The sequence below is a fragment of the Lagenorhynchus albirostris genome, chromosome 10 (assembly GCF_949774975.1).
Source record: "Lagenorhynchus albirostris chromosome 10, mLagAlb1.1, whole genome shotgun sequence".
Taxonomy (NCBI): Eukaryota; Metazoa; Chordata; class Mammalia; order Artiodactyla; family Delphinidae; genus Lagenorhynchus; species Lagenorhynchus albirostris.
Genome location: NC_083104.1, coordinates 71205704 through 71231079, shown reverse-complemented (window position 1 = coordinate 71231079; position 25376 = coordinate 71205704). Strand labels below are relative to the sequence as shown.

Here is a 25376-nt window from a genome sequence, read left to right as displayed (position 1 = left end):
ATTTTTTTCATTTATTGATTCATTCATTCAACGATATTACCATTCCACCAACAAATTCTTATCAAAGGGCCTACCATATACTGGGAATTACGGTAGATTTGGAGAATAGAATCATAGGTCAAAACAGACTTGGTCCCTGCCCTAATGAGAGAAAGATCATTAATCAAATAATTGCCCTGGTGGAAGTACAATTACAGGCTGAGGAGAGTGGTCTGAAGGAAAGAAATATGGTTTTATGAGAACATAAAAGAAATGACCCTGATGTAGCCTTGGGGGTGGGTGTCAGGATAGACTTTCCAAGAAAGTATAGTTTGGGCCGAGAGCTGAAGGTTGCCCAAGACTTGGCTGGATGAGGAATTGGAGTGGGGAAGGGGAACGCTCTCCAAATTGGGGGACCAGCATGTGCAAAGGTCCTGTTGTAGGAGGCAGCTTGGCAGATTCAAGGAACTGAGAGACCACAGTGGCTGGGGGGTGGGGATGGGGAGGTGTTGGAGAACAAGGAGAAGAGGGGTACATCGTGAGGCTGGGAACAAACCCCGCGGAGCCCTGTCGGCCTTGTTAATGATTTTGGTCTTTAACCTAAGGTTGCTAAGATGCCATGAAAGGGTTTTAAACAGTGGGTTGATGGAGGCAGAGTTATGTTTGGAAAAGTTTATTCTGCTGCTGCTGTCTCGAGAATGAACACGACTGAAATCAGGGAGACCAATCAGAAGGCTGTTGGAAGAGTGCAGAAGGTAGATATGGTGTCTTGGACTAGGGTTATAGTAGTGGAACCAGAGAAAAATGGGTGCAGTTAAGAAAACGTTAGGAAGTAAATTGCTGGGTTGTGGTGGTTGGTTAAGAGAGAAGGAAGAGTCAAGGGCGAGACTTTGGAGGAGCATCCATTTGGGGGGATGTGATAATGAGTTTGCTTTGAACCTGAAAGTGGAACTGTGGAGTAGGCAGCTGACCAGGAGCTCAGACCCTCTGAGCCGGGAGTGGTCACTGGGAGTCCTCAAGGCTCACCGCATCACTTCACCTTCAGGATCTGCTCCAGCCATCTTTGGCCAACCTTTGTCCCATACCACTGCTTCCCTTGTTCCAGCATTCATTCCACCAAACCAAACCCCCCATCTTGAAAGTCCATCTCCTTCTCTTGTCATTCCGAAAGGGACAGAGACCAACTCAGGCTTGCTCCCAGTTGGAGGAGGCCTACTGCAGTGGTCTTCAAGCTTTCTGCTTAAAATCCCCCATAAAAGGATTTTGTAAAACCATTTACCCTCTCACACATTTTTAAGTTTACATCTACATTTTTTATTATACGTCTGCCAAAGATGCAATTTCCAGTATATTGTAAACACTGAGATTTTTAAGTAAAACGATTGCATCACTGTTTTAAATGTATCCAGTGGAATCTAAACACCGTAGGAATTTGACACCCACCATCATCCATTTTAAAAATGCATGAACACGCTCTTCGTTAATAGTCAGTGTTCCCTTTTCTCCTTGAAATTTTACTTCTGTTTCACTTCCCCTGTGGAATTTTACCCTAATGTAATATATGTAATATGTTTTTGTGCTTAAAACTCTGTCGTTTGTTTCCCGGTCACATTTCGCGGTAACAATTTCATATGAAGTTAAAACTTTTTAAATTTCCTGAAATCAGGCAGTTCTAAATACTAAAATTTTCTTCGTGTTTGAGGTATAATTATGATTATTAATAGTATGCAGGCAATCAAAACAACAAAATATATTCTAATTTGGATAAATAATTAATAAACATAAAAACTAAAATTACATTGAAAATGTACATTAGGTGGTGATGCTGGAGACTTTTCAAAGTAATATTTTTTCATGTAAATACATTGTTCTTTTGTTTGCTTTTGGGATTTTTTGGGGTTGTTTGTTTGTTTGTTTGAAGTATAGTTGATTCAATTACAGTGTTTTGCCAATCTCTGCTGTACAGCAGTGACTGTTTTAAACACATACACATTCTTTTAAAAATATTCTTTTCCATTATGGTTTATCCCAGGAGATTGGATATAGTTCCCTGGGCTATACAGTAGGACCTTGCTGTTTATCCACTCTCAATGTAATAGTTTGCATCTACCAACCCCAAATTCCCAGTCCATCCCTCTCTCTCCCCACCTCCCCCCTTGGCAACCACAAGTCTGATCTCTATGTCTGTGAGTCTGTTTCTGTTTTGTAGATAGGTTCATTTGTGCCATATTTTAGATTCCACATATAATGGATATCATATGGTGTTTGTCTTTCTCTTTCTGACTTCCTTCACTAAGTATGATAATCTCTAGTTGTATCCATGTTGCTGCAAATGGCGTGCTTTTTTATGGCTGAGTAGTATTCCATTGTATATATGTACCACATCTTCTTTATCCATTCATCTGTTGATGGCATTTAGGCTGTTTCCATGTTTTGGCTAAGTAATTTTTTTATTGACGTATAACATACATGCATGTATGTGACGAGGTCTGAGTGTACAGCTCAGGTTATTACAGAGTGAGCACAACCGTGCAGTTAGCACCCAGGTCCAGAGATAAAATCTTGCTTGTGCCGGGTTATCTCTTCTGTTTTTTTATTTAGCCATGGAAGAATACTATTTGTTGCATGAGATATGAGACAAGGATCAGCGTCGATTGTATTTCCATTTTTCATTTATATAGATGTAAACACTGAAAAACCCTCATTCACATAAACTAATAGATAAAAATACAAGTTTTATTAAAGCAGGGTCAACTCAGTTCTTGATCTGCTTCTGAGTTATGTACCAAAAATCACATAGTGATCTATGGCTAACAATTATATTATAATTACTTCTATTAGGCCTTCCTAATGAAAAAAAGAATTGGAAACCACCCAGCTTGCAAAGAAGATTTACTACTTATTTATTAGTGTTGCTCACTTTCAATGTTCTGTGCCCTCTCGTGTGGCGGCTGGGGGAGTTATCCCTGGGGCATAAGCCCAGTTAAGATTTGGGATGGAATGAGTAAGAAGTTTGTCTTTCTTTTGTAAAGGAGGAGGGCTGTTGTGAAAGAGCAGGTGTAAAAGGACAACTTGCACCTCTGTCACTGGTTAGCAGACATCTGATCCTGTCCAAAACCATTTGACATGGACCAAATATGCTTTATGGGCATTTTGGATAAGACCAAATTTCAGGGACCTTTTGACGTGGACCAAATACCTTACAGACCCAATGTCTCTTGGATGTTTTGGACGGGACCAAATGTCCTGCAATTCTGTCACCCATCAGTTCTAGAAAAGGGTTATTTTGGAAGTTGAGGATCTGGAAATTGACTCTCTTAAAGCTTTGAATGTGTGTGTATAGTGCTTGGAAAGTCTTCGTGTACTCCCTGGGGTTGATATACCCCAGTTTGAAGTTCACAGAGGAACCTGTATGGCTTCAGATCAGACTAGACCAGTCACTCAAAATTTCCTAGTTCATGTTTCTAAGAGAGGGAATCTGATTGGCCCAGCCTATTTTTTTGAGTCAGGCCACATCATAGGCTTCCGACCAGGTGGTCAGCACTGTGCACAGATGTTTCCCTGAGCAGGGACCCCAAGGAGGCAGGTAGCTGTGTACTGACACATGTACTGCTTTTCCTTGAAACTGTCTCCGGTTCTGTTCTTCTGCTAGAAATACGCTCTCCAGACTATGAGTTCCTTATCTGTTATTTTTTATCTTTTTATTACATGCATCTCTTTCCTCCTTGTACTGTAGTTATTCATGTGGCCAATTGCCTTTTCTAGCTGTAAGCTCCTTGAGAGATGGCCCATGTCTTAATGACCTCCTAGCATTGTGTCTTGCACTTAGTAGATGTCTATGTCTAGTAAGTATTTTTTGACCAGATGAATTGATTAAGGAATGTCTTAAGCTTCTTTATATCCCCTACAGGACCTAGAATAGTGCTGGGCTTTCAATAGCAGGGTTCCAGAAGAATGGATGAATTAATCAGTGAGCAAAACAATGAATTAACGAATCAATGAACTAATGAGCCATGGAGCAATGGCTTGAAAGTAAGAGAGTTCATATCTCACATGGGGGGTCAGGATCTGCAGAATCAGTGTAAAGGAGTGACATGTATGAAACTGGCTATTTCTAACCCAGGCTCCTGTTTTGTGTTTATTTCCATAATGGGTTGTGGTAGATACAGTAGCTCATTGCAAAACATCCAAGTAAATCCTTTCCTGTCCTTTGCATCTTGTCTTGCAGTTGTGAGCAGCATCTCTTCACCACCGTGGTGTTTGGTCCGTACCTCAGCCCGGGTGAGGATGTAAACCCCCCGGCCCTGCACATGCGTGGTAGAGGCCAACAGGAACACCTGGCTCCAGCCACAGTCATGGACATGTCAGCCGTGGAGTAGTGTGGACGCTTTCTCTCTGCTTCTCAGGGTTTCAGTCCTTTCGGGTTTGTGTCATTGATCATTTTTTATGGTTTTGTGGCTGGACGTTCACGATCAAGGCAGGCAGCATGGGGGATCAGCAACTGTACAAGACCAATCACGTGGCCCACGGTGGTGAGAACCTTTTCTACCAACAGCCACCACTTGGCGTCCACGGTGGGCTGAACCACAACTATGGGAATACAGTCCCCGGGGCTGGAATGGATGCCCCTCAGGCATCACCCATCTCCCCCCACTTCCCTCAAGACACTCGGGATGGTCTGGGCTTGCCTGTTGGCTCCAAAACGCTTGGCCAAGTGGACACCTCAAGGCAGGGAGGGTGGGCAGGCCATGCAGGGCCTGGAAACCATGTCCAGCTACGTGGCAACCTGACCAACTCGAACATGATGTGGGGATCTCCAGCCCAGGCGGAGCCCACCGATGGCTACCAGTACACCTACTCCCAGGCCAGCGAGATCCGGACCCAGAAGCTCACCAGCGGTGTCCTGCACAAGCTAGACTCTTTCACCCAGGTGTTTGCCAACCAGAACCTGCGAATTCAGGTCAACAATATGGCCCAGGTGCTGCACACCCAGTCAGCGGTGATGGACGGAGCCCCTGAAAGCGCCCTCCGCCAGTTGCTGTCCCAGAAGCCCATGGAGCCCCCAGCACCGGCTCTCCCTTCCCGCTACCAGCAGGTGCCCCAGCAGCCTCACCCTGGTTTCACTGGCGGGCTGTCCAAACCAGCCCTTCAGGTTGGGCCACACCCAGGCCAAGGGCACCCGTATTATGACTACCAGCAGCCACTGGCCCAGATGCCAGTGCAGGGAGGACAGTCACTGCAGGCCCCCCAGATGCTGTCCCAGCACATGCAGCAGCTGCAGCAGCACCAGTATTACCCGCAGCAGCAGCAGCAGCAAGCCGGGCAGCCGCGGATGTCAGCGCAAGAAATGCAGCCGCCGCCGCAGCAGATTTGCCCAGCGCAGCCCCAGCAGCTGCAGCAGCGGCAGGGTTCGATGCAGATACCTCAGTATTACCAGTCCTCACCCATGATGCAGCATTTGCCAGAGTCGCGGCAGCCACAGATGCACCTGCAGCCCCCTTCTTATCACAGGGACCCCCACCAGTACACCCCGGAGCAGGCGCACGCTGTCCAGCTGATTCAGCTGGGCTCCGTGCCCCAGTACTACTACCAGGAGCCCCAGCAGCCCTACGGCCACCCCATTTACCAGCAGAGCCACCTGCCCCAGCACCAGCAGCCTGAGGACGGTCAGCCCAAGACTTATCCAAGCGACAGGCAGGCCCAGGCCATGCTGAGCTCCCATGGGGACCTGGGGCCTCCAGATACAGGAATGGGTGACGCAGCAAGCTCGGACCTGAACCGGGTCAGCAGTGTGCTCCCCCACCGGCCGCTCCTGTCCCCCAGTGGCATCCACCTCAACAACATGGGGCCTCAGCACCAGCAGCCGTCTCCCAGTGCCGTGTGGCCCCAGGTATTCTCACAGTGGCTGTTTCTCCTGGTGTCTCAGTGTGCCCATGGGCCAGCCAGAGCTGCGTCTATGCAGTGCCCAGTCCGCTCTCCAAACCCCTCCAACACTTCTGTTCTTTATGTATTCCACAAACGTTAGCCAGACGCTGTGGAATACAAAAGCAATTTTGACTCAGTCCTTTGCCCATAGAGCTTACAATCTCACTAAGGAGATGGCCAATACACCGTATCAGGTCCTGAATGATGCATGTAATGGTCAAGGCCTGATCAGGTGCCCAGGGACCACCACCGTGTCTGGTGCCCCTTAAGTCTGTATCCTTAGGGAATTTCCTATGAAATCGTTCCCCTTTTGGGAGGGAGACCACATTATGATAGCCTATCTCAAAGTCTAATGCCCAGAATAGGAGTTCTGTAGAATGTTGAATGGATATTGCTGGGAGGAGGGGAATGGGTTCTCTGGATAAACAAATTTGGGGTTTCTTAAAGTGAAACAGGCTGCAGTGCTGCTGGGCTTCTCAGAGCCTTTAATATGCTCATGTGCACTGCAAATCTCCCCAAGGGGATACCTTGTGTCGTTGCAGAGGTGAAAACCTTAGCTGCCCACAGGATCTAGGCAGGTAAAGTCAGTAAGCAAAACGGCCTGGTATGAGATGATAAGGACTGTGTGGACTAGAGAGCAGACGTCCCATCTAATGACATCCTTAGGATTTTTTAAAACAGTCCAGCCAAGCAAACCATGTCTGCAGGCCAGATTCAGCCTGAGGGTGACGGTTATTAACCCTTGATTATTTCCAAAATGTATTTGATCACAAAACTGCCTACTGTGTCCTGGGCACCGTTCAGACCTTGGCGTGTCCCAAGTGCTACACTTAAGTGACAACAAGGTCGGGGGAGGAGGGCACCTTGAATAGGACTGGGGTAGATGGAGAGAGGGCTCCGATGAAGGTTGAAGTCCCCTTGACCCTGTTTTGTTTAAGACTCAGGCCTGTAGTAACTGAGAGACTTAGTGAATATAAGAATAAGATGACATGGCCAGAGCTGAGGTCTCCCAGCGTGAGGCTGTGTCGTCCAGCCCTCCATTCGGGAATGGAGCCTGTCTGTGTACAGAGTAGGTGGACAGGGAGAACAGGAAGGAAGGAGGTGGGGGATTGAGTCCCAGTGGGCTTGTGGCTGGTGGGGCTCCGTGAGGGGCCGTGGCCCCAAGCCAGGGAGCATCAGGGGAAATTACTCTGGAAGCCTCAGGTGTGGAAGGGCAAGGGCGTGTGTATCTGTGAGCCCGGTCAGCGTGAGGCAGAGAGCGGAAAGAATCCTAGAAGTGTGCAGGCCCTGGGGTTCCTGCCGCTCAAGGACTCCTCCCATCAGAAACACATTTGTTTTTTTTTCTTCTTTCTTCTGGTGTCCTGCATGGCTCAAAATAGATGCACCTACCTGATGGCAGAGCCCAGCCAGGGTCCCCTGACTCAAGGTAGGATGGATGCATGGAGGCTTGTTGGCATTTGGGGAGACTGGAAGGTTTCCCTGAACTGTCTCATGATTCATTTCCAAATTCAAAGTCAATTCCTTGAAGAAATTTATAAGAATAATAAGAGCAGCTATTGTTTTTGAGCGCTTATCATTACTCTGTATCATATGTAATAAAAGTCGCTCCAAGAGGGTTGGTGTGATTACCATGTGCCTAGCACACAGTAAGCACTCAACCACTGTTAACTATTGTTATCATTATTATTTTACAAATGAGAAAACTGAGGCTCAGAGAGCTTAAGGTTGCACATCAAGAAAGTAGGGATGCTGGGATAGACTCCAAAGCCCATGTTCTGCCCTCTGTCCATTCAGTGAGTATTTATTTAGTACCTACTGTGTGCTAGGCATGGCACTAAGCTATGAGGATGCCCCAGTGAATAGTACAGTCTTGTTTCCTCCCCTCATGGGTTTGGTAAATAAAGACTTAGCCAGAACCTTACAAACTAAGACATGCAACCTGGAGGCTGAACCAGAAGACTGAGACCCATGTGTCTAAGGGAAGACTTCTGGAAGAGGAGAGCCGAAGCTGATTCTAGAAGGGTCATAAGCCAGAGGTGGGAAAAAACCCAGCACCTGAAGGCCTGGAATGAAGAAAGACGTTTGGTTCAACTCTTGCATGATCTTGAGCACGCCCTTTCCTACTCTTGAGCCTCAGTTTTCCATCTGCAAATTGGGCTTAGTTCTCTGAAGGGAATTGGGGTAATACAAGTAGGGCCATGGCCATGGGAGCTCTGGATGAATGAAATGGGTTCATTGTAGGGTGTGAGGTCTTGTGATGAGTCACTGTTTCCCGTCATCAATGTGTGTGTCCTCTCCACTTGGTCCTACCCTTGAGCAGTGGCCAACCAAAAGGAGTGTTTGGGGAGCAGTTTGATGCCAAGAACAAGCTGACATGCTCCATCTGCCTGAAGGAGTTCAAGAGTCTGCCTGCCCTGAACGGCCACATGCGGTCCCACGGGGGGATGAGGGCCTCCCCCAGCCTCAAACAGGTGAGGAGGAGTCAGCCCCCGGTCCTTCCCAGGCCATGTGCTGCTTGCTTTGCTTTGCTGCCATCAGAGAGTGATGTGAGCCCCACTCGGGGAACCTGAGGAGGCATAGCCCTTCCCTAACGAAAGTACTCAAGCTTTGACGCTGGGAGCCAGCCAGGTCACACAGTCTCCACTTCCACTGGCTTCATGAACAAGAGTCCAGAACTGAGGTGGTAGAAATCCTTTTAGGGGATCCCAGCCTCTCCAGCTCCTGGAGAAGACAGCAAAGAAAACATGTTGATGCACTGTTGTTTTCAACTTCCGCTTCCTCAAGTACTCAAGACCAGGGTCCCTTGGGCCTTCCAGATCCATAGTCAATGGCCAGGGAAAGCTAGTGTGACCATCGGGCTCCCAGCCAGCATTTTCTGTTCACCAGGGCACTAGTGGTAGACTCTAGCGTCCGAAGACCTTTAAATGCCCTTAGGATTATCCAAGTAGGATACCCTTGTGGTGAACTACCCATGCAGTTTTAGAGTTAAATTAAAATTCAAAGAACTTTCTCAATTCTTTGAATGCTGTTAATCTTAATTTAAGTCTATGGGATTAACTCTGTTCACCAAAAACTTTGATGTGACCCAGGTCACTCCGTCTCCCGACCATGCCAGTTAAAAGAGCTTTTCCTCCATTTGACAGATGAGTAAACTGAGGCCCATAGAATTAAAAGGTCCTGCACAAGAGCTTGTGTTGTTTTTTTTTTTTGGTCTGATTCTAAGTCCATGTCCTTTTCTTTAAAAGCAATGACAGCCACACAAAAATTTTTCTTCACTATTTGTTTTAATATACAAGTGATACACGGTCAAGATTTTTTAATGTAGAAAATCAAGTGCCTTGTCCATTGCCGACGGGCATCACTGGAGCCGAGGGACTCAGGCTGGCAGGAAGGAAACCACCCTGCAGCGGTTCTCTGTCACCCACGCGTGATGTCCAGGAACGTTTCAGGAAGAGCAAAGTGCATCCCCCCCATGAGAGCTGCTCTCAGCCCAGGATCAAAGCCTTTATTGTCTGTGTAGGAGGAAGGAGAGAAGGCCTCGGCGCCTCCGCCTCAGCCGCCACTGCCGCCTCCGCCTCCGCCGCCACCGCAGCTCCCACCCGAGGCGGAAAGCCTCACGCCTATGGTCATGCCCGTGTCTGTCCCTGTCAAGCTTCTCCCGCCCAAGCCCAGCTCTCAGGGCTTCGCCAACAGCGTCGCTGCCGCCCCCTCAGCCAGAGACAAGCCAGCCAGCTCGATGTCGGACGACGAGATGCCCGTGCTCGTGAGGATGACCCTCTCTCCCCCACACTCACCCCAAGGGGCTGCCCCCCACCCGCCTGCTGTGAGTTGCTGCTCTGCCCTGCCTGCCTGGGGTGGGGACATCCCTTTGCTTTCTTGGAGATGGGGACAGCTCTGCCAGGGCCACTGGCCTGAGCTCAGACGTGGCTTGGCCTCTCCGGGCTGAGCCCCCCGCGGCCACCTTGGGAATCCCATCCGTGTCCGCACTGCGTGCCACCCGGTAAACACTTGGCACTCTACCAGGCTAATGGTCTGGGTTAGATTCTGAGAGACCCGAAGATGTTCCTAGATTAAACAGAGGTGATAACTCAGCTGGTGATCACAGTTATTAAAATATGGAAGTACTGTCCCAGATAATAAATAGCTACTGCCCGGGGTCCTGGCCCCTCCCCCAGGATCTCCAGACCTCCCCAGATCCAGCAACCAAAGAGGCAACCCCTGGCACAGCAGGTCCTCCAGGCAGTAGCGCTGGCATCCGTTCTGATGGTCAGTCAGCCTTACCACATGCTTAATATTTTCAGTATCACCCCTGTGTAAATAAATACCCTCAGAGGACCGGATTCATTAAGATTCCCAAAGTCATTCCCCTGAGACACCCCCCCCCCAATCTCAAGAAAGCAAAGGGATTTGTGTTTCTTATTCACCGTTCTTCTCTTTCTCAAGTTCCGAGCACATCACCCAAGCAGCTTAGCTTGGCTCTGGGACAGAGAGCTCTCTCCCTCTCCTTCCCTCTCTCTCTCCCTCTCTCTCTCTCTCTCTCTCTCTGTCCCTCTCTCTCTCTCTGTCCCTCTCCCCCTCTCTCTCTCCCTCCCTCCGCCCCTCCCCTGGGGAGTCTGTAACCCATTCACTACATCAGATGTGTCCCCTCCCCACAGAGTAGCTGCTGAGTCACATTTGTCCTCACAGAATAGGCAGCTGCTGGGATTCCAGGAGACACGAGTGGGGTTGGGCCAGAATAGGGATAAGGAGGATAATTAAGAGAACTAGAAAAATCCAGAAAGAGCCTTTTTGGTTTTCTATGTGATATCAGGGCTCAAAAGAGGAAAGACAGGTGGAGAACCTCTGGAGGCCAGGATTCTCATCAGCTGGCAGGTCTTGGGGGCCAGCAACAGGCAGAGAGATGAAACCACACAGCCAAGCCCCCTCTTTGCCCAGGGAAGTTCCTCATTTGGTGGGAGGGATGCTGTTTCTGCCCTTTGGAAACTCTCAGCCTGAAGCTGGAGAAAGTAAGGACCGTAGTCACACAGGGGGCAGAGCCCCAGGCAGCAGCCCCGCCCCAGTTCAAGACAGAGCAAGGCAGCAATGCCCTGCGTGGGGCTGGTGGGGGACATACCTGGGGAGCTAAGGTCATTAGGGACTGGGATGAGGCAAGGGAAGTTTGACGTGAGTTTGCTCAGAAGATCGTCACGAGGGGAGTTCCAAGGCAGAGGTGAACTTGGTTTTGTGGGAAGGGTGAGAGACATACTGTGAGGAGATAAGCCGATATGGAAGCGTGTAGGTAGGGCTTGAGTAAGTGTGAGCAAGGTCCTGACACTTAATATAAAGAAATCAAAATGTCCAGGTAGGAGCCCTGTGTTTTAATCCCCACTCTGCTCCTAGCCGTCTGGGATGCAGCCAGCCGAGACCCTTCCCCTCTCAGAACTTCAGTTTCTCCCTGATCTGGGTTTGGGGGGCGGGGGTGGTGTTGGCCTCCTCAGTGACTGTCACCTCTCTGGGGAGCGTTTAAAACCCCTCAGCGCTTGGCCCTGTCTCCAGCTTGGCTGGAACTCTGTAAACGCTTCCTCCCACCTGACATCCAGGTCTGATATTCCGGGGGCCTTCCCTGGCCCCGGGTCTCAGAGCCTTGCCTGGAGGATTGGAAAGTCCCAGAATAGAGCTGTTGTAACAGAACCCAGAGGCTCAAGTAGAGAGAGCCCGAAAGGGACCTTTGGCCCTGTGGTCAGAGGTCTGGATCCCAGTGCAGGGTTGAAGTCACTCGGGGTCCTCAGGTGACCCCATCCGTTACCCAGGAACCAGATGTGAAGTGTCAGGATGGCTCCCCAAGTTGGGGGCACGTGCACCTTCTTCCCATTCCTCAGCCCCCTCTCTGCACCTCAGCCTCAGGCGGTGAGGAGCCCCCTGGTGGGGAAAGGAAGCAGGTTGGGGCTCTCTGACCTAAGGAGAGCCCCCCGGGGGCCTGGGGGTCCCCGCTGCCCCTTCCCCTTTCCTCACCTTTCTGCTTCCCTAGACTCCCCTCCTAGGGGCTGGGACGGCACCCCAGAAGATGATGAAGCTGAGGGAGAGACACGAGGGGCAGCCTGAAGTGCTGAAGGCCGCAGAAGGGGCCCTGAGGGGGAGGAGCCCAGAGCTGAGGGGTGACTGGGGCAGGTCACATGGCCTGGAGGAGGCTGGTCACGTGACCATGGCCGACCCTTCCCATCACCCCCTGCTGCCTCCTACTCAGGCGCCACCCTGGGCACAGGGATTGCCAGGGACCACAGCTGTGACGAGCACTGGCCTGCAGGGCCTGGGAGGGGACCACAGACGGCCCAGAACTTTTCTGCAGGTATCCTCACAGCCCCTCCCAACCGCACGGCTGCCTCTCCAGCCGCACCCAGCTCTCGGGTTTTTCTGGGCTGATGCTGGTACACAACCAAGACTGTTTGTGTTTGGCTTTGGCATGCCCTGCTTATCTCTTTCCGTGCGTGCGTTTACTTATTAGTATATCTGTATCCATGTGGCAGATCTTCCTTCCAGAAGATGCTTGGTTCTGCTGGAATAAAATAAACTAACCCTGCTGACAGGAAACCAACCTACGAGAAGGGTTTGCCACAGATAAGCCACCAGTGCTGGGAGCAGTAATGAGGGGTGGTGAGGCGGGGAGGCTCACCAGATCCACTTCTAGGAGAGCACATGAGACGGGCCTCAGAGATCCGGGATGGCGCTCCTCAACCCTAAGGTTACCTTGAAGAAGAGCCCAGTGTGGGTCACTGGCCCTGGGAGCCTTGGCCAAGGCCTGACCCCCTCTTCCTGCCCCACAGCCTCTGCCCAGCTTCCCTGAATAGATTCTTCTGTCGCCGCCTCAGAACATGTGTTATCTGTCCCCGATGTCAGTCCCCGGGGAGCAGTGGGGAATTAAAGGGCCCTCTCAGCTGGATTCCACTCACCAGATGGGAATGCAGTGATAAGCAATAAAGAATGTGAATATATTCTTTCTTGCCCACCCACTATTCCTACCACCCCCATCCCTCTCCAGACATGAGGGATTTCCTCCAAAACCAAAGTTTTCTCCCTAATCAAGCCACCAGATCTCGCCTTGTCTGAAGTGGATGTGGCCGTTTCTGAAGGCGGAGGATGCTGGGGTCAGACGAGTGGAAGGGGGGAGGGGGTCCCCGTTAGGACAGCAGTCCCCCTTCCCTCAGCCTGTGGAAAGGGCCTGTGGGAAAAGCCCAAGTATTTGAATCGGATCATTCTTCCCGTTGTAGGAAATTCCCAAGAAGCATCAGCCAGGCTTGGCCAAAGCTGAGGAAGCCCTCAAGACCGCGCCGGAGAAGAAAAAGTTCCGGCACCGGCCGGAGCCGCTCTTCATCCCGCCTCCGCCCTCCTACACGCCCAACCTCGCCGCCTCGCACTCTGGCGCCACCCTGTACCAGAGCCAGCTGCGCTCCCCGCGCGTCCTGGGCGACCACTTGCTCCTCGACCCCGCCCACGAGCTGCCCCCCTACACGCCCCCGCCCATGCTCAGCCCGGTGCGCCAGGGTTCGGGGCTCTTCAGCAACGTGCTCATCTCCGGCCACGGCGCCGGCGCGCATCCGCAGCTGCCCCTCACGCCCCTCACGCCCACGCCTCGCGTGCTGCTCTGCCGCCCCAGTGAGTCGCCCCTGTCCCCGCCTCCGCTGCCTCAGGGGCGGCGCCCCGACTGTGCTGGGTGCTGCCCCAGGAGGCCTCGCGTTCTGTCGTCTCGTTTTCCACAGACCTTGGCGGTGGCTCGATTCTGTGTACCAGGCAGTGTGCTAGGGGCTAGAAATAATTAGGATTCTTCTCAGGGGAAACACAGTCTAGCCGCGGAGACTAACACGTAGAGCGATAATCAGTTTCTTTGGGATAAGGAAAAACAGTTGAAGTGTGCTGTGGATAACCGTGTAAGACACCCAATATAAATGTACTAAGTAGGGGCTTCCCTGGTGGCGCAGTGGTTGAGAGTCCGCCTGCCGATGCAGGGGACGCGGGTTTGTGCCCCGGTCCGGGAAGATCCCACATGCCGCGGAGCGGATGGGCCCGTGAGCCATGGCCGCTGAGCCTGTGCGTCCGGAGCCTGGGCTCCGCGACGGGAGAGGCCACAACAGTGAGAGGCACCCGTACCGCAAAAAAATTAAAATAAAAAAATAAATGTACTAAGTAGATGTACAAATGGGATTATATGCAAGACCACACCTTCACATTTTAGCATGCTGTGTAAAGATCAAGCAAGAGGGCTTCCCTGGTGGGGCAGGGCTTAAGAATCCGCCTGCCAATGCAGGGGACACGGGTTCAAGCCGAGGTCCGGGAAGATCCCACATGCCGCGGAGCGCCTAAGCCCATGCACTACAACTACTGAGCCTGTGAACCACAGTTGCTGAGCCCGTGTGCCACAACTACTGAAGCCCACGGGCCTAGAGCCCGTGCTCCGCAACAAGAGAAGCCACTGCCTACGCACTTCATCAAAGAATGGCCCCCGCTCACCACGACTAGAGAAAGCCCATGCACCACAGGGAAGATCCAATGCAGCTAAAAATAAAAATAAATAAAAAATAAATTTATTTAAAAAAAAAAAGATCAAGCAGGAGAGGCCTGTAGCCAGGATCTCTTTCTGGAGCAAGAATAGTTTCATAGAAATAAGACAAATTAACAGGGGAATTCCCTAGCGGCCCAGCGCTTAGGACTCCACACTTTCACTGCGGAGGGCCTGGGGTCAATCCCCGGTCGAGGAACTAGGCTCCCACAGGCCCCGCACACACAGCCAAAAATTATTTTTAAATAATTTTAAAAATAAATAAATAAAAAGCTTAGCAGACCAGAGTGGGGCAGCTGGCCACTCCTTACCCTGTGTGAGAAGTGGGGAAACGCTAAGCCATGTTGCTCCACATTCCATCCAACTCCTCGGAGACTGCTGGGGTAACTCTGGCATGCGTTGGGTAGGAGAGGGGCCCTGTCACGACTGTTTAGCTAACTGCTCATTTAGTTTCTTCAGTACCCTTCCCTGTTGACCAGTGACCCCTGGTTTTTGTGCTTCAGACAGCATCGATGGCAGCAACGTGACAGTCACCCCAGGGCCTGGAGAGCAGACCGTTGATGTCGAACCGTAAGGAAAAGCCAATTATTCTTTAGAACAGAAGCCTCAGCCTAGAAAAGGGATGGGGAGCTTTGAGAAGTGTAGCTAGTGCTTCTGGGATCAGAGTGGCCACTGGGCAAGAAGTTGTAGAAAATGTAGGATCGTGGTATTTCTCAAGTACTGTTGTTTCCCTGTAATTGCCAGTATTTCAAGGCCTTTTCTAAAGACTAAACACATTAAAAGCAAGGAGCCTTGTGTTTGGAGAACCAGGCGTCCCCATCTGTGGCACCGTGAGCCAGTTTGGTTGGGGCCACATGCCTTCACATCCCCAGTGACATTGAGACATCTGTCTCAGGGTGCCTAGCTCTCCACGAGGCTCCATCCAAATGCCCTTGATCCCCCAGCCCCTCCCTAAGATTCTTAGCTGATCCTCCAAGTGGCCTTGTTGAGTAATTGAGTTGGGGGGTATAATGGAAGAGAAAGCTGGTTATTTTCATGGATAAGCACAGAAGAGGCCAGATGGTAGAGTGGTGAGTAGATTGAGTCAGGAATCAGGAAACCTGGTTCCAGCACCGTTTTGTTATTTGATCTTGATCAAGTTAACCTTTCTAAGCTTTAGTTAATTCATCTATTGAGTAGGAATAATTATCACTGCCTTGCTTACATCACAGGTCTTGGTGAGGTTCAGATGGGATCATTTATGTGAACGTGGTCTGAAAGGGCTAAAAAATGGAATAAGCACTTTGTATTTGTCCCATTGGGTTAAGTGATACCCTCGGCCGTGCTCTGGGCAGCCGTTCCCTTGGAATTAGGACCCTCCCTCTCCCAGTTACAGGGAGCTTTGAAACCCCAGGCAGGCTTCTCCCTTGCTCCCCACAGCATCTCTCCCCAATCGTAAAGATGTTCCTTATGCCGGTGGAAAGGCCATGCCTGGAATCTTCAGATCACCCTGTGAGGAAATGCCCCTGCATTCTTCTTGCAGAAGGAACCGGTTTCCTTCTTTTTCAAGTCCCTGACAGTTGCCCTTGGTCTCAAATTGAAGACCACACTGTTGCTTTTCTTCTTGTGATTAAAGACGCATCAACATTGGCTTGAGATTCCAAGCGGAGATCCCGGAACTCCAGGATGTCTCTGCCCTGGCCCAGGACACACACAAGGCCACACTGGTATGGAAGCCCTGGCCAGAGCTGGAAAACCACGACTTCCAGCAAAGAGGTATTGGCAGCATGGGAAGAACTGGGCAGGAAGGGCTGGATCCTCTCCTGGGGGCCTCTGGCTCCAGGATCAGTTTGTCTTTCCGGTGACGCTGAGCTCTTTCTGATGCAGTGGCCTCTCTTTGTTCCCAACAGTGGAGAATCTCCTGAATTTGTGCTGTTCAAGTGCGTTGCCAGGTGGAGGGACCAATTCTGAATTTGCTTTGCACTCTCTCTTCGAGGCCAAAGGTGATGTGATGGTAAGGAACTGTGAAAAGGAGGCTTCCCAGTTCATATGCTTCATGTCGGAATTCTGAAAAGAATTTTACCAAGTTTCTGTGTTGTTTCATGCCCCTCGCAACCAGCTCTTAAGATGATGACCAGTTGGTGTGCCTCCCATGTTCCTTATCTCAATGAGTAGGCCAGGATTTGAAAGCCTGCAGAAAACCTCCAGTTGGATTTCTGTTTACACATCTGTTCCTAAGTAATAATGATGGCAACATCTGTTTTGGGAAACTAGAATTTCTTTTCAGCAGTCTTGTAATTCACATCGGGAAACAGGTCTGCAGTGATGGAAGTAGAAGGCCTTCCTGAAGCAAGGCTTGGCCTAAAATAGCCTGTCATACTCTGCTCATCATTCCTCCCTACCTGGAAATCAGCCAGAGTTTGACGTTCATAGAACCGTTTGCTCCCCTAACCAAAGTGAAATGTTCGCTGTGCACCATCTGGTGTCATTCTTCCACTTTTGGCACAGTTCTCTGGCATCCCCAAACCAGAACTTTGGTGCCCTTTTCCCAGAATCAGAGCTGACCATTTGCCTGCTCAACCTGGACCCCTGGCTGGAGCACTTCGCCACTAGCCTCAGCTTCCCCTTTAGTAAATACATGATTCTTATACCAGAGCTAACCTCCTGCTTTTTTGATTTTATGAAAATGTGAAGGTAAACAAATGTCCCAATACTACCTTTTCATGAGATTACTGATACCCTTCAAGGGTTCTCTAGAATGTGGGAGAACTCTCCTTGACCTTTTAAGATCAGTGCCACAGAGCCGTGCTTCTCAAACTGTTAACGTGCACGCACATCACCTAGGGAGTCTTGTTAAAATGCAGGCTCTTATTCAGCAATTCTGGAGGTGGGGCCCAAGGTGCTGCACTTCTAACCTGCTCCCAGGGGATACCCGTGCTGCTGGTCCATGGCCGACACTTGGAGTAGCAAGATTTGAGATCCCCAAACCATCCACAGCTCAACTCCACCTGCACCACTTTTTTAACAAACTCAGTGAGGCTGAGGGTCGTAGATTTGAAAGGGTTATTTAGCAAGGCTCCCTGGAAGGACAGTATGTAGTACAGTTATTACTAATATAGCTGTTGATGTTCAGTTGTAATGAAACATGTGATTTTTCTGCAAAAACAGTTCCAAGTCACCCACTCATTTCCTTAGAGACTCAGCCTCCAAACAGAGGAGGCTCCACCGTATCTCTGAAGCTGGGGCCCTCACCAAGGAAGGAGTGGGTTTTGGCTGCCACCTGGGTTTTTGGGACAAGACCAGCTGGCTGCAGGCATGGGCGGAGGAGGTATTAGGATGATGAGTCCTGTTGAGTGCTGACCAGAAGGAAGACCCCAAATCGGGGAGTCTCCTCTGTTTTTCCTTCCAGCCCCCCAACCCCGGGCCCTGCAATGCTGGCTCGTTTCCCCCATTAGGCAGATGGTCTTCTGAGGACACAAGCCCCGTGACTGACTCTCGCCTTTTCTCTCCCACGGGTCTGCAGGCTGCTCTGGAAATGCTGCTGCTGCGGAAGCCAGTCAGGTTAAAATGTCACCCTTTAGCAAATTACCACTATGCCGGTAGGTTGCCCGGAGCCCTGTGCCCCCTTGCTTCCCGAGAGCGGGCTGTCTGCGTGTTGGTCGTGTCCCCTTTTAATAACAGATAGCACCCATTCTGTCCTCAGCGCCGCTTGTGCTCTCAAGGCCTCTGGGGCGTAGGTGGTGGGGCAGCTATGTCGGCTGGCTGGTCGCTGTCGGGCGTTTGTCTGTCTGGGCCTGCCCCTCATGGGTGTGCCAAGAGCTGGACGAGGGGACAAGGCCCGCACGTGCAGCAGTGAGATCGGTGCACCCGGAGGAAGAGCCACAGGGGGTAGACCACAGAGGCAACAGCACGCAGCGGCCCCTGGGCTTTGGGATCAGTAGATGTGGGTTCACATCTTGCCTGCACCCCGTGGCCTTCTGCAGCCTTGGTTTCCTCACCTGTAAAGTGGGGCTCATACTCCATCCCTTGCAGGACTTTGTGAAGATTTGAGAGAGTATATGGAGCCCAATGCCTGGCACAGTCTAGTAGCTTTATTATTCATTGGTTGAACAATTAATGAGCACTTCCTATGTACAGGAAACTGTGCCTAGCACTAAGAGGGGGAAGTGACGGTGACAGATGTAGACAGAGTCCTGTCCTGTGTAGTTTGGAGTCTGAGGGGTAGGCAGTTATTAAATGACGGATCACTAATGGCGGGAGAAAGACGTGTACATGCACATGTATATGTGTGCACGCACAGATACATGTACACGTGCACACACACGTACATATACATACGAGTCTCTCTTAGGAGGGGGTTGATTAACGATGGCATCACCAGTACGAGGGAAAGAGGACACACCTTGGAGAGTTGAATGGAGTTAGAGTCGTGCAGAGAGAGTGAAACAGGCTGGGGAACCTGCGGTGACAATGAAGTTGGAGTCAACATTTGTATTTCCGTTAACCAGTAGCCCTGTCCATTCTGGGGGTCTCCACACACCTGCCTGGGTTCTCTGTTTCAGAGAGGGCTGGGTCCTCCAATGCCCCTTGGTTGTTAATCATTTGAAGGTGTCTCTGTTGCCTGGGGGGACCGTGCGTAGATGGGTGCTAAGTACTTCAGTGGCCTTGGGGACCCAGTAAATACCTTTTCCAGTCCTCAGTCCAGGCGGCCAGATGTGGCCTCAGGTGAGGGCTGTTCTGCAGATTCCGGCGTGTTCTCAGGGGGCCCCTGTGACCCCCACCACCGTCTGCCTTGCAGAACGGGCTCCTCTCCCGAGTTGGCCCTCTTGCCTGTCATCACAGGGTGGAAAGGCCTCAGAAGCCACTCACCTGAGCACAGCAAGCCCGGGATGCCTGTCTGGGGATCGCTCCCGGCACACAGGCTGCTGCTGGCACTAGGCAAGCACAGAATGGACACATTGGATAAGAAATCCATCATGTAACCCCATGGCCTCAAGGAGCCAGTTTCTTACTACTGTCTCCATCATTTCCTGCTTGGTGTCTGCCCCAAGTGTGGGTAGAAGATGTGGGAGTTCTCTCTAATCTGCCATGGAAACAATTCAATCCTCTTAATTCCCAGCGTCATCTGCTGCCCATTAAACCCTGACGGGCCGTCCAGCCTCCTGGAGCCTGGGTCAGGCTTCTCTGCTTAGCGAGGAGACTTCCCTAGCATCTGCTGTGGCTGCCCTCGGCCCCTGGGGTGACTGGGGTGGGCGGCGCCCCTGGGCTGCTCATCTCCAGCTGTGAGCAGCCTTGTCTGGGCCCCAAATTCCCTCCAGTTCTTCCCAGCATGCCAAGCAGGTATTGTGATCTTTTTAGTGTGTGTCATGACATAAAAGAGACGGGAAAGCTATGGGCTAGAGACCACCTCCACCCCAAACAACACCAAACAACAACCTTAAAATAGTACTAAAAGCTTTGAAACTAGAAGGCCCTAAACTCTGCTAAAATTCAGTGATCTTCGGGAGTTGGGGGTTCCTGGGAAATCCTTTGCCCATCCCTTGCGCCCTTTCCCTATAAGCAGACCAGGAAGCACTCTTGTTGCTTCCAGAATCCTTTTGACCCTTGGAGACAAGAGAGGTGGAGCTGTCCGGTGTGAAGGGTTGGTGTCCCATTAGCTGTGTGTCCCCAAGAAAAGGGTGCTCACCTAGGTCTGCCAGTAATCTCTCTTCTCCAGGAACTGATCACAGACTGGGTCCCAGAGAATCTTCTAGAATTATGAGCACAAAGGACAAAGGTCACAGATCTCTGAAGTCTGGCCTGACTCCATCCCCTTGGCGGTTCCCTTCCAGAACACAGAGGAGGCCACAGAGTCTACCCCCGTCACGTGCCCTAGCTAACAGCCGCGACCGCCTTCCGCCCTTTTAACCACCCCACCCTCTGACTGGTTCCGGGTGTTGGTGAATCCCACCCCCGTGGCCCCATCCTGCCTTGGCCTTCGTGCCAAGCCCTGTTTGGGTTGCTCTCCAGCAGGACTGTCAGCTCAGGTCCAGCCTTGCTGGGACACTGTCTTCTGAAATCTCCTTTGCTTCCAGCTCTGCGGCTGTGGCCAGTGTCACTCCCGCCCGACTCCGGCCCTGGAATTGCACCCCAGGCTTCCAGTTGTCTAGAGAGAGGTCAGACCTCCCCAGCCTGTGCCCTGGAGAGAAGGTGGCAAGACTGGTTTCAGGGGTGCAGACTGTGAATTGGGGGAGACAGTGACAGGAGCCTGTGAAAATCACTTCCCTCCTGACCTGCCCTTCCACCCCATCCCATCCCATCCCAAGCAGTTCAGTGAGAAAAGGAAAGAGCGACCAGTGCTGGGGCCCAGGAGAGACATCACTGTAGGTGGGCAGCTTGGCAAGCCCGGAAGAGTCCTGTTAAGATCCTCAGAGGAAGGGGGCTGTCACAGTGGCCCCCAGGCTCTCTAATTCACATCCGGTCCAGACCTCTCTCCACACCCTCCGCCCATAAGTGGCAGTGGTTGTTTGCAGTGGCTCCCAGTCAGCGGTTGGGTTGGGTGGGGAAGGCTTGAGTGTGGGTCTGTCAGGGTGACAAGGATGCCTGGTTGTGATTAGAGAGCTTCCGGCGTCTTTGGTTTTTCCGTTGAGCCGGTAGTTCCTGCAGATGGGCACGGAGTGGAGGGGTGTCAGACCTGGCCCTGGGAGTCTTGGCAAGGGTTCAGCAGAGGCTACTGTGGGCCCCCACCATAGCCCAAGTGCTCACTGGGTCCTGAGCCCTGACCTGACTCCGGAGATGGGAGAGACCTGGAGGGAATGTACCCGTTCAGTCGGGGGGAGGCCTGGTCTCTGTCTCGGAAGCTGCCCCAGTTTGGTGAAGAGACAGAATTACGTTCTCCAGAGAATACTTTGTAAGAAGCGCAGCTGTGAAGTCATCTCACAGGCATCCTTAGCCCATGTTGCTAGCTGGAGAGTGATCCCCTGAAGGGCAGGAACGGAGTTAATACTCACTCTGCTGCTTTGCCTGACGTGGCACTTGTGGAGAAGAGGCTAGTGGACAAGCTCAGGTTCTGGATTCAGATCAAGGCCTCCCTGCCTTTGGCCTCCAGAGGGAACTTTGGTATTACCCGATTCACCTGCACCCCTAAAAAAATTACTCAGTCTTCACCCATCATGGAAAACCTTTCACGGAAATGAAGATCTGGTGTAGAAACAGGTCCTCCTTTTTCTACAATGAACGTGTCTTTCTTATGTAACTGCTATAACAACAGCATCGAGAACAGTTTTTAAAAGCTTGAAAGGAAGACAGAAAGCCCCTCTTTAAAACATACTGTGCCCAAACTTTCTCTCACCCCTCCACGTCTCTTTTTAATTGCCTGCATTCGCTATAGATTGCCCCAAATTTCGCCACCATCCGGAGCCTGTTTCCCAGCAACCGAAGCTCAGAACATTTTTCCTCTGGATACTGTTCCAGCACCAGTTTCCTCCAGTTAATTAGGCTCTTTGTAATTAGCCTTAATCGTCTTGTTAGGGACCCCTGCTCATAATAGCCCACTAGCCAGGAATCCCCAGGGAGAATGGATGGGGGTGGGGAGGGAGGGTGTGTCATCAGCCCATCAACCCCAGGGACATGCTGAGTGGACAGCAGGGATCTCAAAGGGGGAGGGCAGGTGAGGAGTTGGGGCAGCCCCCTGCCTCGCTTTTGCATTTTATCCTGGACTTTGTTCAAGAAATAGAATCCAAGAAGGGCTGGCTTAGAAAACCTTGTCCAAGACTGAGGAAAATGCTCCTGCCAGACAGACCCCAGGAGGAGAGACGCTGAGCCTTGTCTGGATTACAGGAGGATTTCGGGGCAGGGAGGAGAAGGCTGCAAGTTACAGGTAGCCCAGAGTAAGGCTGTGGGTGAGCCCACACACGACAGGGAATGCTGCAGGGACCGGCAGGCTTCATGAGTACCCACAGATGTCAGCAGGGGACAGCGTGTGTCCCACGGCTGCAGGCTGATTTGGGATCTGCCGTCCGAGTGGCCAGATCTGAAGCATTCTCTGTGCACATACTTCGGACTAAACACTGCCAGTCACAGCATGACCGTCAGGATCCCCGAGTCACAAAAGAGGAAACTGAGACTCAGAGAAGTAAACTTGCACGGGCCCCAGAAGGAGTGAGTGGCAGAACCAGGTTCGCAGCCTGTGGTCTCCTGCGTAAAGTCACCCCTTTTATCACAGCACAGTGACTTTATTATTTGGGGCAAGCGCATCCAGATACTATGTCTATATACCCAGCTTCAGCCTGGGAATCCAGCCCAAGAGCCCAGGAGTGGATTCTCAGTCCTGTGGGCAATCCCATGATCAGGGTGCAGTGAAGATGGAGCGTGAGAACCAATGGACTTGTCTGGCCCCGCCTCTGCCTCTCAGTTTGTGGACACCCTTGTTGGACAGACACGCACGCACAGCACAGTCGCGTGTGCTAAAGCGCAGACCCTAGGACTACGTAGAGGAGCCATCTCTCACCGTCTGAGCACCTCAGGTCGGGGGCAGCACAGAGAGGAAATTGCGAGGGTGTAGCCCACTTCCAATCCAGGACTGGTGGTGTCGAGTGGACACTCTGGGATTGGGAAGACTAAAGACCCCATCACAGAGCAGCAGCCCTAAACACCACCAAAGAGTTGATGGAGAGAAGGCCTCCTTCCCCCATGAGGCTTGAGGATCCCCCATAACAGATGGTCCAGGAGGTCACTTCACCTTCTGTGGGGTTACAGCTGGAAGGCCATCTGGGGATGTGTAGGGACATACCTCTCACAAGTAAACAGACCTGGGAACTTAACACTGCGGTTTGGACAGTAATCAGATGACAAGCTTGGCGTGGGGTGGAAGAAAGTGTGTCCACCATAGAGGCTGGGTGCTGGCCTGAGAAGGCTGCGTGGCCCTGTGAGTGTCTCACGGGGGTTTCGAGCTGCTCTCTGACTTGGGAAACATAGGATCTGGCTGAGGGTGGAAAGGATTCTCATTCATCTAATTGGGGGTTTTCATCAGCAAAATATTCCCTAACTTCCTATGTGAGGTGCAATCCAGAGCTGCACAGACTGGACCTGTATCAGGGCAGCACAGCAACCTCCCTATATGCTTGTCCAGGGGCTCAGCTAGTGTGACATGTCCCCATCATGGTCCTCTTACACCATTGCCTCTCTGATCTCTCTTTGCTGTTTCAATGGATACCTAAAAGGAGCCATGACTCTTCTTTGGTCTTTCAGTTGTTGGTTCAGCTTTTCTGTTTTGCTCTTTCTGTCTCTGCCTCTGGGCAAGGGGAGCAAACGGGAGCTGGGACCCGAAGCCCTTGAGCGTTAGACAGAAGTTGAGGAATGGTGATGCCGGTGCTCCAGAGCTCCAAACCCCACCGACATGCTCTGCTCACATCCACTCTAGCAAAGCCCCTCCGAACCTCTGGCCCCACTTCTCCCTGTTATGGTGGTTTGCGCAACCAGAGATGTCCTGGTTTCCAGAACCCGTGGAAGAGGCTTCCTTCTTCCGAGGGTTAATCAGAAAGCTGCTTTCCTTCTAGAATTAAAGAGAGAAACAAACCAAAGAAATCAGGTGGTGGCCCTACTTTTATAGGGGCCTGAAGCAGCCCAGCTGTGGAGAGCATATCCTACATCTGGAGCCAGAGCTCTTGGCTTAAGGACCCATCAGGGAGTTGCACAGAGAAGGTGTTTATTTCAGAAATCTGAGCTGACATCACTGAGTCACATATTTTCTCAAGGACCCGAGGCTGTCTGTCTCCTGCCTGCCTGCCAGGCGTGGTTTCACTTGTTTGAATGATTTGGGCTCAACCTTTCGAGGGAAGAAGCAATTCAGGTTTTCTTACTTGAGCCCCTCCGTCAAGCATAGCAAAATGGAAAACTTGGGCTTGTTCTGGTTGGAAGGAAAAATACTATAGTTTGGGGGATTACAGCTCTGAAAAGTAGAGGCTTATCAAAAGCCCAGCCATGTACCATCCAAAGAATCAGAGATACAGGGAATTCAAAAAATCAGAATGAGGCCGAGTTTCTGCAAACCAGCCACAGTGACTGAGCCCCCAAAAGTAGGACTTGCCTTGGAAATAGGCCAGTACCATTCTCTGTAAACATCTGCATATCCTGCTTTGACGAGAATGTCAAGTTCAGCCAGCAAGGCAAGATGCACCAGCCTGGCACTGCAAGGCCTCTTCTTCACTGGTCTGCAGATTCGCCTGGAACCGGTCCCTCTCACCTCCCAGCCTCATCTGCTTTCCCTCTGCTGGAACCCTGTAGTCGAGCTGTACTGGATTACTGCTTCTTTCTTGAACACCTCCATTTCCTCATCTGTAAAATGGGTAGCAGTAATACCAATCTTACAGATTGTCTGTCGAACCAAATGACTACTCTCTGTGAAGTACTTTAGAGCCTGGCACATAGTAAGCACTTACAAGTATTAGTTTTTTTCCCCCTTGTGTCTTGCATGTAGTAAACTCCTAAGAAGTATCTGCCCAATGGATGAATGAATGAATGTGTCCTCTCACTGCTTGCCTCTGACTTTGCACATGCCACTTTCTCTCCCCAGAATTCCCTTCCATCTCCTTCTTGCCTGACTTGCTTCTGTGTCTTTTTAAACCCCGCTCAGGTGTTCTCTCCACCTGGAAGCCTTCCCGGCTGCCCTAACCTGCGTGTGGTGTCCCTCCTTTGTGCCCTATCGGCACCCGACCCCTCCCTTCATCCTCGCAATCATCACCTTGAATGCAGGGCCTCCTGGTTTTCTCCCCACTAGATTGTGAACATCTTGAGGGTGAAGACTGCTGAATCCAGCACATGTGAGGATCACTTGCTCCGTGAATGCTTGCCCTCATCCTAATTACATTAAAAAAACTGTAGCTAAACTCCGTTAAGCATTCATGGTTTTCCAGTTACTAAGGTAGACACTTTTTGGGCATTACCTTCTTTAACCTTCACAGAAATCTTAAGAGGTGGAGACGAT

General features: G+C 51.2%; 1 protein-coding gene across 19 annotated transcripts in view; it reads left to right on the top strand.

Moving 5' to 3' along the window:
• TRERF1 (transcriptional regulating factor 1) overlaps positions 1-25376 on the top strand; it is a 572147-nt gene that overhangs the window by 530004 nt on the left and 16767 nt on the right. For 14 of the 19 annotated variants that reach the window (XM_060162908.1, XM_060162912.1, XM_060162911.1 and 11 more), the window contains 9 exons: positions 4208-5869; positions 7284-7330; positions 8225-8375; positions 9425-9727; positions 13149-13533; positions 14938-15004; positions 16050-16189; positions 16324-16427; positions 17937-18012. In XM_060162908.1, the coding sequence (XP_060018891.1) occupies positions 4466-5869; positions 7284-7330; positions 8225-8375; positions 9425-9727; positions 13149-13533; positions 14938-15004; positions 16050-16189; positions 16324-16427; positions 17937-18012 (2677 nt within the window). In that variant the 5' untranslated portion in view covers positions 4208-4465. The remainder of the gene's footprint in view (positions 1-4207; positions 5870-7283; positions 7331-8224; positions 8376-9424; positions 9728-13148; positions 13534-14937; positions 15005-16049; positions 16190-16323; positions 16428-17936; positions 18013-25376) is intronic. The other 5 variants (XM_060162916.1, XM_060162917.1, XM_060162920.1 and 2 more) reach the window with 3 other exon arrangements.